We start from the raw sequence: 13,248 nt of genomic DNA on the forward strand, positions 1-13,248 counted from the left end.
AGCTAAAGCAAACTTAACTGTGAATCTTGAGAAGAGCGAATTTTGTCATGCTTATGTAGAGTATTTAGGTCATAAAGTAGGTCAAGGTTATGTTACACCCATAATGGCTAAAGTGGAAGCTATTGCAAAGTTCCCGATTCCTACAAACAAGAAAGAATTAATGAGGTTTTTGGGCATGGCTGGGTTTTACAGAAAAATTTTGTCCAAATTTTTCCTCAGTAGTTAGTCCACTTACAAATCTTTTACAAAAGAGGGTTAACTTTGAATGGACAAAGGACTGTGAAAAATCCTTTCATAAAATCAAATCTGTCCTTATGAGCAACCCAGTTTTGTCAACTCCAGATTTTTCTAAGCAATTTAAGCTTACTGTTGATGCTAGTGATGTTGGAATGGGCAGCTTTTTTCAAGAACATAGTGATAATGTAGATAGAGTTGTTTCTTATTTTTCAAAGAAACTTACAAAATGTCAACAAAACTATTCCACCATTGAAAAGGAATGCCTTGCTTTGTTGTTAGCCTTACAGCATTTTGATGTTTATTTGAATGTTACTTTGCATCCAATTCTTGTATATACGGATCACAACCCCCTGACATTTTTGCATAAATTGTCAAACAAGAATCAAAGACTGACTAGATGGAGTTTGTTGTTACAAGAATACAACATAACAATTAAGCATATCAAAGGCAAAGACAATGTTATTGCAGATGCCTTGTCAAGAGTATCGTAAACATACTAGATTTTGTATTAATGTACATATGTTTTACAATTTAAGTTTTTCATTGACATTCAAACTTTTAAGGGGGGAGGTGTTGTGAGGTGTGTTGTATTTGTATTGTTTCATCATGTCTATTATTAGTAACATTAAGTTTCTTGAACATTCCAGAGTGGTCAACATGTTCGGTCATTGTTTCTAGAACATTCCTGAACTTTGTGTATGTCCAGAACTTTCCAGTAATATCATGTACTTACAACTTCTAGAATATTCTAGATTTCTAATACTGTATAAATACCCTGTCAATTCGATGCATAGATATACTTTGGTCGTACAAGCATCATTGAGGTATTACTGGGACATATTTTCACTGGGACATTGTGTGCAGTAACGGACACTCTGATGTATGTATTTTTAGATTCTTGCTAAGTTTGTACTTTATGATTTGTATATATTACTGTTAATAAATTATTGTTAAGTTTAAATTGTGTTATTGATCTTTGCTGGCATTTAGGGTTATTCTGACCCATAACACAAGTACATATTTACTGGTATAATACGGCTGTTTGGGGTATACATGTAAAAAAAAATCTATGTATACTAAGTTCTCAAGTCTCAAGTTCATGGTTTGATACATTAACGGAATATTTCTCTTTTCCACAGAAAAATCATTTCACATCAACAGTACTAGTGATTTGAAACAATTAAATTGATCATGTACATCATTTTATATCGCATGTATACCGTGCCATATACACAAATGGTAAATACTATAAATTTAAATTAAATTTTCACGGCTTTAATTTATTATGGACTCTAAAAAATGCATATAATATAAATAATGCTCTTTTTAAACTGTTTAGTAAGATTTGTGTTTTCTGTCCCCTTTTGTAAACCCGTTAAACGTCGGCGATGTGTATTGCAGCTGACCGACTTTAGCTTGGGACAGACGCGATCTCGGTTACGTCCTATGATGTGGCGAGAATGTGACGAAGAATTTAAAGTTCTCGACAAGTAAAGCGTCAGCTCGTCACAAACAATGTAATCCTTTAGGTATTTTGCGATTTGCTCTAAATCATATAAAAATTCAAGGCAGGTCATCGGGCTAATTTAAGAGAAATTTGACAATTTTAATATAGCCTTCATCAACCACCGAAAAGCTGAAAGAGCAGAGTAAAATAAGAATAAGATATGAAAAGGGCTATAATTTTTTTTATTGCTATGTCAATTATCATTTTGTCTTATATGAATTCAAACATCTGTCTTTATGAATTAAAAATTGACATCAACGAAATTTATCAAGCATTGTAAGCGAAAAATAGAATTACATTCACCAAGATGCATGGTCAAATTGCACAAAGACTCACACTTCTGCTTCCACTGTGAAAAAATTACTCATCAAATTTCTTTTTTTTAATGCATATTATAGTTAGTCAATAAGTGTCTTAAATTTCAGAAAAAAATTATTATGGAATCTGGAAAAACAGCACGTACTAATATGCGAATTCTATCTATCTTGCTATAGGTCTCTACCTTAAACATTTAAACATACCTCAAACATTTCTACTCTGAATTTTCTGGATTATAGCTTTAATATTTTTTCATAAATACACAACAAAATTGGTACCTATTCAGAATTTTCTGGATGATAGCTATAATATTTTTTATTAATACACAACAAAATTGGTACCTTTTTTAAGTATGAAGGATAAAGTTAAAAATTGTGAAGGTACAAGGACGTGTCAATCAAACGCGTCTAGAAATTCAAAGTTTCAATAACTTCCAGAAAAAAAAGATTTTTATTATATTTTCGTATGAAATTCTTTAGCTACATATAAGTTGTGAAATTGTATAGAAAATTTCAGAAAACATTCACATCGAATCTAAGCACCTTTCAACCAGTATTCACTTCACATAGCCTTGCTAACAAGACGGTTCTAAAGAACCACGTGATATTTACCAGGTATTTCAATGAAAACATTGTAATTCCGACAAAAGTAATTCACTATCACACCAATTAGAAATTAATTTCTGTCTAATCCGTTCCTCAAACGAAAGAAATCATATTTAACGAGTAATGTTTTGGTGAGAATCGCTATAGAGGCTGGTAATGCAAGGTCTGGTGCCTTTCTTGTATAAAGGATACTTTACTCTTTTATTGACTTCAACCTCTTGACCAATAGAATGCATAATTTGTAGGGAAAATCTTGATATTCTAAAGACGCGCAAGATGGATAACATTGCTATTTTAAAGCATTAGCTATCAAGATATAGAAAGTAAATATAACAAAAAAGCCCCAGTCTAGATTTCCAAAGCTTGATATTTTCAATCAACAGAATAAATTATTATAGAATATAACAATGGGAGTACATGTATATTAATTTTACTGATATATGATAACGGACATTTACTGGTATATCATGTGTTATTTAACTAATTTTAATTTTTTTTTTTTGCTTTATTATTGTTTTTACATAAATTATACATTCTGACAGGTGCGCAGAATATATCAGTACTACAATTACATATTGCTAAAATTATGGCAAAGAGTCCATTACAAATTTAAAATCAAAGTCAATTGTGAATCATGTTAATCTCCTAAATATCATTTTGTACAATTATTGTTAATTTTTATTATTCACAAAAAACTGCATGTGTATATTTTCTAAATTAAAGGAGTATATATATTTTACAGCACAGAACCTACAAATTCAGGTCCAACCATCAACTGTAATATTAGGGCAAAATGATTTTGTAATCACCTGCTCCATCATAAACCCATCACAACTTGATACAGTGTATACTATACGGCTACAAAAAAACAGTACTGGCACAATACAGGATGTGGTTTCTGTTCGTTCAAGTAACGGTCAAGATATTATAACATGGCAGGACACAAGTTTACAAAATAGAGCAACAGCAACAGGTGCTGTCAGCTCACCTGCTACAGCTCAGCTCAAGATGATGATTCCTAAGGACAGAGTGTTGTGTCCTGGCGATTTTACTGGATACATGTGTACGATGAGTGGATTCACAACAGGGGCAGTTAATCAAGAAACAAATCAGGTGTATGTTACTTATACAGGTATGTAGTAAACATTCCAAAATACTGCATCGCATTTGTTTATTTAATCTAATATTCATAATTGTAAAATCTTGTTACATCTTGATGGATCTTTATTGTAATTAAGTATATCCAACAACGATTGAAATGCCAACCTTGAGGATAGTTGGTGAATTTTCGGATACACCATCAAGACAATTTCCGGTTGGAACAGCTGTACAACTGACATGTACAGGACAGATTGGCAGTGAACAAAGTGCTGTAGGTGCATTACCTTAAATAACAATATAAGATCAGAAAACTTTCTGTATGTCAACATCTTAATTGAACTTTCATTATCTACTCTTCAGACAATTCGATGGTGCTCGAAGAAGTCCCAAGCTTTAAGCTTTACTGGGTTACCAGAGACCCCAGTCCACTCGGAGGCCTCGCCGTCTGGCTGTCAGTACACACGTTCCAGTACTATCACATATAACCTCACCAGCAGTGACACTTATACACAGTTCCTGTGTGAGTCTGGTTATTCTGGGCTCTGTGAAACAGGAACAGCCAAGCAATATCTGAATATATCCTTAGGTGAGTTCTTAAAAAGATTTTTTCCGCTTTCTATCCCATTTACATACTTTGAAACAGAGTCAGTAGTGGGTTAGGCCCCCTCGGTTGGCCAGAGAGGCTCGGATTCGGCAATTAATGTTATTCCATTCCTGTTGCAATGCTGCAGCAAGTTCTTGGACATTGGCAAAAGGTTGTTGACAGTGGAATAGCTGCTGTTGATCGAAACACGTCCCAGACATGCTCGATGGGTGAAAGGTCCAGACTGAGTGCGGGTCATAGTAATGTGGTGATATTCTCTCCTATGACCTTGACCTCACCTTTCCTAAATGTGCATTTTGCTTACTTTTGGAGAAACTATTTAAGATATATTTATGTAAGATTTAGCTTGTGCACTTATACATTGATTGGTTTGAATTTATCATCTAATAACCATCTTGATACAATAACACAATAATACAAATTTACAAATTTTCGTGTTGCATTATTAAAATACCCTCGGCGGGGGCTTCATATCCTATGGATATATTTCTAGTTTATATGTAACCACTGTAGATACAATTCTTCAATCACAGGCACCTGGCGTTACTTATTCTTCTTTTGATAAAAAAAAATCTACCCCTTCCTGTGAGTTATTAGGTAGGGGTATATATTTTTTATTGAAATAAAAATAAGTTACATCAGGCGCCTGTGAATTATTTGGTATGGGGTGTGTTTTGTTATTAAAAGTAAAATAAGTAGCATCAGCACCCCTACTAATGTTATTGTGATTTAAATTCAAGACACGTGGTTTAGATTTACCTATTCAAAGGTTATAGGGTAGATCCGGTTTTATAAATAAAATTGGCAGTAAACAGGAAATTGCTATAGTCTGTTTCTTCTGAAACATGTCCTGTGAAAAATGTGTGTTTGCACACCTTTCTGAAAGACTTTCATGATTTTCAACAAAATGGATGGCTTAAGGGGGGGGGGGTGGTAAATAACAATTAATACATCTTATACTTAACTGCAAAAATTACAGCTCACTAGCGACCGAGATGCTTGTAAAAAAATGTATAATATCATTTACACTGACAAACCTTTGTTTGCCTTATATGGCTATTGCTATTAATGCGCACAGAGGATCTTACCACAAGCAACGCCAAATACATGTTTACATGTTACTTCGAACACGTGGTTCAGGTCAATCTATGATCATATCAATGGAGTGCAAAGTAAAAAAAAATGTTCCTATGAAACATTAGAAACTATTAATAATATCACTGGCGTTTTTAATTTGTTAATAACAATAGAGAAAAATATGCTTAATAAAACGTATACGTAGTTCGTGTCAAGTTCAGAACACCAGCAATTCAAGGATAAGGAAAACGAGCAGCTTCTCGTATGCGTTTAAATGGACAAAACATTTTTTACATAACTATACATGTATACTCGTGATCACGTGTGTTGGCAAGGGAATCCACCTGGCAATTGTATTCACCGATAGTACAATAAAGGAATTTATCAAGCGTAAAATTCCTGTAGTATTCGTATAGTAACCCATAATGCAATTCTCATTCATCTGATTTGTCAGTTAAAGTCACATTGGTGCCCCATTTGCTAATCTGACACCAAAAATATAGTCCCGGTTCCCATGCAAAATATTTGTCTAAAAAGAAATTCTAATTCATGACAGCAGAAAATTGTATCATAGAAAAAAACTTTAAAATAATTTAAACTTGAATGAATTCAAGAAAGATCGATTGAAGTACATTTCTACAGAATGATATTATAGGGTGGTGAAAACTAAAACACAACATAACTTTTCCGTTTACCATGTCTCCACGTGGTAGTCACTTCCTAGCCACATTTCCGTGAATAATTTACTCTATCTCGCTGAAGTCTCGCTAGCTCTCGCCAGAGCCAATGTCAGAGCTACTCTGAACTCATCGGGTTTTATAATATGCAGAACACCGACAAATAAAAGGTTCCGAACACATTAGTAGGGGTGATCAGGTGCCTGTGCCTTGTATAACAACATATTGGTTTTGTTTATTCCAGAAGGAAGTATTACATCAACTCACAGTTTACCAAAGAGTGTGTCCACTAACGGTAGGAGACATATTTGGTCATAATATGTTTGATATTCAGTGTTAAGTTTCTATCCAGCTATTCTCTTTGTAAATATAAAAGGAATTAATAAAAGTTAAACAGAATAATCTAATCTCGCCAGGTTACACTCAAGTAATCAAAACGTATTCAAGATCAAAAGTTTATTCAAACAATACAAATCAGGAGCAGAGCAAACACGGCAAACATAGTAATTGGTATGTCCGTCCTGTCCGTCTGTTACTCTTTGAGGTACCCATCTCTTGTCCGCAACTCCTCTCATGCCACTGAATGAAATTTGATGAAACTTTTACAGAATCTATTACATATTGACATTATGCACCTCCTATTTTATTTTTTGATCCGACACATATTTTGGTTTCCCACAACAAAACATGGGCACTGCCATTATATTCATATGGGAGGCGGGGGATATCATTTAGTGAGCTCATTGCTTACAGTACCTCTAGTTTTAACACGGACCTCTGAAATGTCAAAGATTGGATCAGGTGCTATGGAGGAATGAGCATCTCCTGTCCGTCACACCTGCCGTGTGTCTCCTGTAATGATCAGAAAGTGACGGAAAAATCCGTCGACAAATCAGTGTGTACTGTGTAAATAATGGCTTGAATGAATTAAAACTAGAGGTACTGTGAGGAGTATGAGAGGAGTTGCGGATAAGAGATGGGTACCCCGAAGCGTAACAGACGGACGAACAGACAGACAGACGGAAGGATGTACAGACACGAACGCACGGACCGATTACTATATACTCTCCCGCTTTTCAAGCAGGGGATATACTGAAAAAACATCAGTCAGTATATGACATAATGATAGACTGTATTTGTTGACTATTGAGGTCATTGTTTCGACCATAGAACTTACAAAATGAAACTGTTGATTTTCTTGGCTTATTAACTTGTTTGTCAACACTTACTGGGGTTTATGGATAAACCTGGTTATTTCGTGCAGCTTAATGTTTTACATGCAAAGATAGATAACTCTTAATTTCTAAACATTGAACGTCATAAATCATCGGGCTCGGTGCTTAAAAAATTCTTGATAATTCTTGTATGCGCATGTCTTCTAGAATATTCCTTTTGAATCTGTAAATTGAATGAAGCAGACGCAAAGATTTTTTAAAAGAATTAATTGATCATCATCTGCTGATTTATTGTCAAATACAAGTAAATATGTTACGTGTATCAAGAGCTTCGAAGGCCAGGAGACCTTATTCCAGAGAAATCACAAGAAGTTCCGTATCCAGACCTAAAACATAGAGTAGGCCTAGCTGTAGCAGCTCATGCACCGCCACGTTCTGAACATGATGTCGCCATTGTCGAGCAGGCACCTGACTCAGAGTCACTGTAACTTCCTTAGTTTCCCTGTTACCTGCTATTCCAGCTCAACGTAATCGAGGTACAGTTCAATTTGACCCAAATCCTTTTATTAATTATCATATTTTTAATTTTTACGAATTTCCATATAATGCGAGATTCAAATGACGTCATACTTGTTATCAAGGGGAACCCTATGCATGTTTTCTGATAAAATTTTAATATAACCCCTTTTTCCACCATTGCCATTTGCCAAAACCGATATCGAGTGAATTGTGTATTTCTGCACATTTGGGAATTTGCCTAAATCTAATACACGTGTATCCGTCGTGGTTTAAACCAGAATTACAAACTTGCTTTCAAAAACCAAGACCCTGCATAATAGTCTGTAAACTATCCATCTATCCACTGGTCATCTTCACATAGTAATAATTTGGGATTTCCCACGTTTATTATGTTTTCTACGGTGATCTAGTAATGCCATTTTTATATAATTTTCAAAGAAAATATCGGGGTTTGTTAAAAAAAAAAAAAAAACCCGTCCCATTACATGTACATAAACATTCAATTTCTTTAAATATACATGTACATAGAATTTATTTTTAAAAAATTGAATTAATCGAATAATTAAAAGTTTAACAATTTTTTTTCTAAACGACTCCCAAAATAATTAAATAAATAAATAAAAATAAGGTATCTAGACTTATTGATGTGTAATTAATATTAATTCTATTTCTTGGGAATTTTAATTGTAGGACACGTCACACCTTTTCCTAGTCGTGTGTAGCAGGAATAATCTATATAATTAATGCACTTCAATTTTATTTAGATAGTTCAATGGTTACGGTGTGGTGTTTAGTAAACATTGGTGTTGCCCACATTGACCTGTTGACTGGCCTGAGGAGTAATACAGGGATATCGCCTTCCTAGAACTTGTATCTGTGGTATTAAGGATTATGATCTGGGCTGAAATTTTAAATTAAATTTGAAAAAAAAAAACTTCATATTGACAATTTTTTCTTTGGTTTACACAATTTAATCACAAATCATCTAAAAACAAAAGAATTATGGCATTAGTCGGGATGTTAGTTATGCAGACTTTTTAAGTTTAATGTACATTTAAAAGCTCAACATATACAAGGTATATTATAAAAATAATAATAATAAATAAATTCCAGATGCTATTTCTCGGTTTCTGTGGACCAGGTTTCATTACAGAACCTTTTCCCTCCATGTGCATGTACCTATTCAGTTTTGCAGAGCTATTCAGGAGCTTGCTGTAGCCAGTCTCCTTCAAACCGGTGTATCTCAAAATACAGAAAGCAAAGTCTTTTTTCAATTTCAGGCAACAGGTATCATTTCAGCAGATCTGGTCCCCTCCTTTTGATCATATGATTAATTTTATAGCATATATGTCAGAGAGTATTATGGCTTTTTCTACCGTCAAATGTTATTTATCAGGAATCAGTTTTGTCATCAACTTACATGGTTGGCAGAATCCAATCGATTCATTTATTATTAAGAAGTTATGGGCTGGTTTCAAGAGATGTAACTAATGCGTCTCAGGATATAAGAAAACTATTATATTACCTATGTTGGATAACATTGTCAGTGTTTTGCCATATTTGTGTTCTGATTTTGAAGCGGCTTTATTTAAGTCTGCTTTTACATGATTTTGAAGCTGCTTTATTTAAGTCTGCTTTTACATGATTTTGAAGTGGCTTTATTTAAGTTTGCTTTTACATGCTTTTGAAGCGGCTTTATTCAAGCCTGCCTTTACATTAGCTTTCTTTGCATTACTAAGAGTGAGTAAAATAGTGACTTTGGGTATCAAGCATATAATTGTCTCTTGTGATACCATTCAAGTTTTTGTTACAACATTTTAGACTGGCCAAACTGGTTCGGGGACATGTTTGCATGTTGAAAAATATTACAATGTGATTGTTTCAATCTTTGCAGATTTTTGTTGTATTATGTACAAATATTAAAAGGGTGTCTCGATTTTCACATTTAAACTCAAAACCCTTATCCCAATATCAGTTTCCGTCCATCTTAAGGTATTCAATGTATAATGAAGGAATTTTCGACGATTGTAGATAAAGATAAAAGTGAAATGAACCAAAATTGGCAAGACTAATAACATGTACAGAGACGGTCATTTTTGCACATTGAAAGTTTCCCACGAGTTATCTGGCCTTGATTGAAAAAAAAAATTAATTTATCTAAATTTCTTCGGTATCCAAAACAAAAAAAAAAAAAAAAAAAAAAAAAAAGTTCATTTTATATCATATTTTAATAAACAAACAAACGCATATTTTCACCAAGAGATAATACTTGAATTAGTTTGAAATTCGCTGTCCATAGACTTTAATAATAAAATCAAGGTGCAATTAATTGGTTAGTAATCAACATATAAATTCCTTGTTGGAACATTTTTGTTTTACAACATCTTCAAATTATGACTAAAATATTGCCGACTTGGCGTAGAACAATAATAATTAATCAATCAAAATATTTTGCTACCATGATTTAAAATATCGGACTATTCATTTCTTAGGTACAAAATATGGTCGTTATACATTGAATAAACTTTAAACAAAGCTTTGCAGTTTTTGAATATTCAGTCAACTGAAGTTAAGACGCACTGATTTTCACAGCGTAACAGACGGACGAACAGACAGACAGACGGAAGGATGTACAGACACGAACGCACGGACCGATTACTGTATACTCTCCCGCTTTTCAAGCAGGGGATATACTGAAAAAACATCAGTCAGTATATGACATAATGATAGACTGTATTTGTTGACTATTGAGGTCATTGTTTCGACCATAGAACTTACAAAATGAAACTGTTGATTTTCTTGGCTTATTAACTTGTTTGTCAACACTTACTGGGGTTTATGGATAAACCTGGTTATTTCGTGCAGCTTAATGTTTTACATGCAAAGATAGATAACTCTTAATTTCTAAACATTGAACGTCATAAATCATCGGGCTCGGTGCTTAAAAAATTCTTGATAATTCTTGTATGCGCATGTCTTCTAGAATATTCCTTTTGAATCTGTAAATTGAATGAAGCAGACGCAAAGATTTTTTAAAAGAATTAATCGATCATCATCTGCTGATTTATTGTCAAATACAAGTAAATATGTTACGTGTATCAAGAGCTTCGAAGGCCAGGAGACCTTATTCCAGAGAAATCACAAGAAGTTCCGTATCCAGACCTAAAACATAGAGTAGGCCTAGCTGTAGCAGCTCATGCACCGCCACGTTCTGAACATGATGTCGCCATTGTCGAGCAGGCACCTGACTCAGAGTCACTGTAACTTCCTTAGTTTCCCTGTTACCTGCTATTCCAGCTCAACATAATCGAGGTACAGTTCAATTTGACCCAAATCCTTTTATTAATTATCATATTTTTAATTTTTACGAATTTCCATATAATGCGAGATTCAAATGACGTCATACTTGTTATCAAGGGGAACTCTATGCATGTTTTCTGACAAAATTTTAATATAACCCCTTTTTCCACCATTGCCATTTGCCAAAACCGATATCGAGTGAATTGTGTATTTCTGCACATTTGGGAATTTGCCTAAATCTAATACACGTGTATCCGTCGTGGTTTAAACCAGAATTACAAACTTGCTTTCAAAAACCAAGACCCTGCATAATAGTCTGTAAACTATCCATCTATCCACTGGTCATCTTCACATAGTAATAATTTGGGATTTCCCACGTTTATTATGTTTTCTACGGTGATCTAGTAATGCCATTTTTATATAATTTTCAAAGAAAATATCGGGGTTTGTTAAAAAAAAAACCCGTCCCATTACATGTACATAAACATTCAATTTCTTTAAATATACATGTACATAGAATTTATTTTTAAAAAATTGAATTAATCGAATAATTAAAAGTTTAACAATTTTTTTTCTAAACGACTCCCAAAATAATTAGATAAATAAATAAAAATAAGGTATCTAGACTTATTGATGTGTAATTAATATTAATTCTATTTCTTGGGAATTTTAATTGTAGGACACGTCACACCTTTTCCTAGTCGTGTGTAGCAGGAATAATCTATATAATTAATGCACTTCAATTTTATTTAGATAGTTCAATGGTTACGGTGTGGTGTTTAGTAAACATTGGTGTTACCCACATTGACCTGTTGACTGGCCTGAGGAGTAATACAGGGATATCGCCTTCCTAGAACTTGTATCTGTGGTATTAAGGATTATGATCTGGGCTGAAATTTTAAATTAAATTTGAAAAAAAAAACTTCATATTGACAATTTTTTCTTTGGTTTACACAATTTAATCACAAATCATCTAAAAACAAAAGAATTATGGCATTAGTCGGGATGTTAGTTATGCAGACTTTTTAAGTTTAATGTACATTTAAAAGCTCAACATATACAAGGTATATTATAAAAATAATAATAATAAATAAATTCCAGATGCTATTTCTCGGTTTCTGTGGACCAGGTTTCATTACAGAACCTTTTCCCTCCATGTGCATGTACCTATTCAGTTTTGCAGAGCTATTCAGGAGCTTGCTGTAGCCAGTCTCCTTCAAACCGGTGTATCTCAAAATACAGAAAGCAAAGTCTTTTTTCAATTTCAGGCAACAGGTATCATTTCAGCAGATCTGGTCCCCTCCTTTTGATCATATGATTAATTTTATAGCATATATGTCAGAGAGTATTATGGCTTTTTCTACCGTCAAATGTTATTTATCAGGAATCAGTTTTGTCATCAACTTACATGGTTGGCAGAATCCAATCGATTCATTTATTATTAAGAAGTTATGGGCTGGTTTCAAGAGATGTAACTAATGCGTCTCAGGATATAAGAAAACTATTATATTACCTATGTTGGATAACATTGTCAGTGTTTTGCCATATTTGTGTTCTGATTTTGAAGCGGCTTTATTTAAGTCTGCTTTTACATGATTTTGAAGCTGCTTTATTTAAGTCTGCTTTTACATGATTTTGAAGTGGCTTTATTTAAGTTTGCTTTTACATGCTTTTGAAGCGGCTTTATTTAAGCCTGCCTTTACATTAGCTTTCTTTGCATTACTAAGAGTGAGTAAAATAGTGACTTTGGGTATCAAGCATATAATTGTCTCTTGTGATACCATTCAAGTTTTTGTTACAACATTTTAGACTGGCCAAACTGGTTCGGGGACATGTTTGCATGTTGAAAAATATTACAATGTGATTGTTTCAATCTTTGCAGATTTTTGCTGTATTATGTACAAATATTAAAAGGGTGTCTCGATTTTCACATTTAAACTCAAAACCCTTATCCCAATATCAGTTTCCGTCCATCTTAAGGTATTCAATGTATAATGAAGGAATTTTCGACGATTGTAGATAAAGATAAAAGTGAAATGAACCAAAATTGGCAAGACTAATAACATGTACAGAGACGGTCATTTTTGCACATTGAAAGTTTCCCACGAGTTATCTGGCCTTGATTGAA

General features: G+C 33.6%; 1 protein-coding gene across 1 annotated transcript in view; it reads left to right on the forward strand.

Moving 5' to 3' along the window:
- The first annotated feature begins 3,412 nt into the window (after positions 1-3,412).
- The window catches only part of LOC134250565 (uncharacterized), a 79,976-nt gene continuing 70,140 nt past the window's right edge, over positions 3,413-13,248 (forward strand). The window contains exons 1-4 of the mRNA XM_062732932.1: positions 3,413-3,799; positions 3,906-4,039; positions 4,129-4,354; positions 6,371-6,421. Coding sequence (XP_062588916.1) covers positions 3,676-3,799; positions 3,906-4,039; positions 4,129-4,354; positions 6,371-6,421 — 535 coding nt within the window. The 5' untranslated portion in view covers positions 3,413-3,675. The remainder of the gene's footprint in view (positions 3,800-3,905; positions 4,040-4,128; positions 4,355-6,370; positions 6,422-13,248) is intronic.

This window comes from Saccostrea cucullata, unplaced genomic scaffold (assembly GCF_032062105.1).
Source record: "Saccostrea cucullata isolate Sc308-1 unplaced genomic scaffold, CSIRO_AGI_Scuc_v1 ctg1689, whole genome shotgun sequence".
NCBI classification, from domain to species: domain Eukaryota; kingdom Metazoa; phylum Mollusca; class Bivalvia; order Ostreida; family Ostreidae; genus Saccostrea; species Saccostrea cuccullata.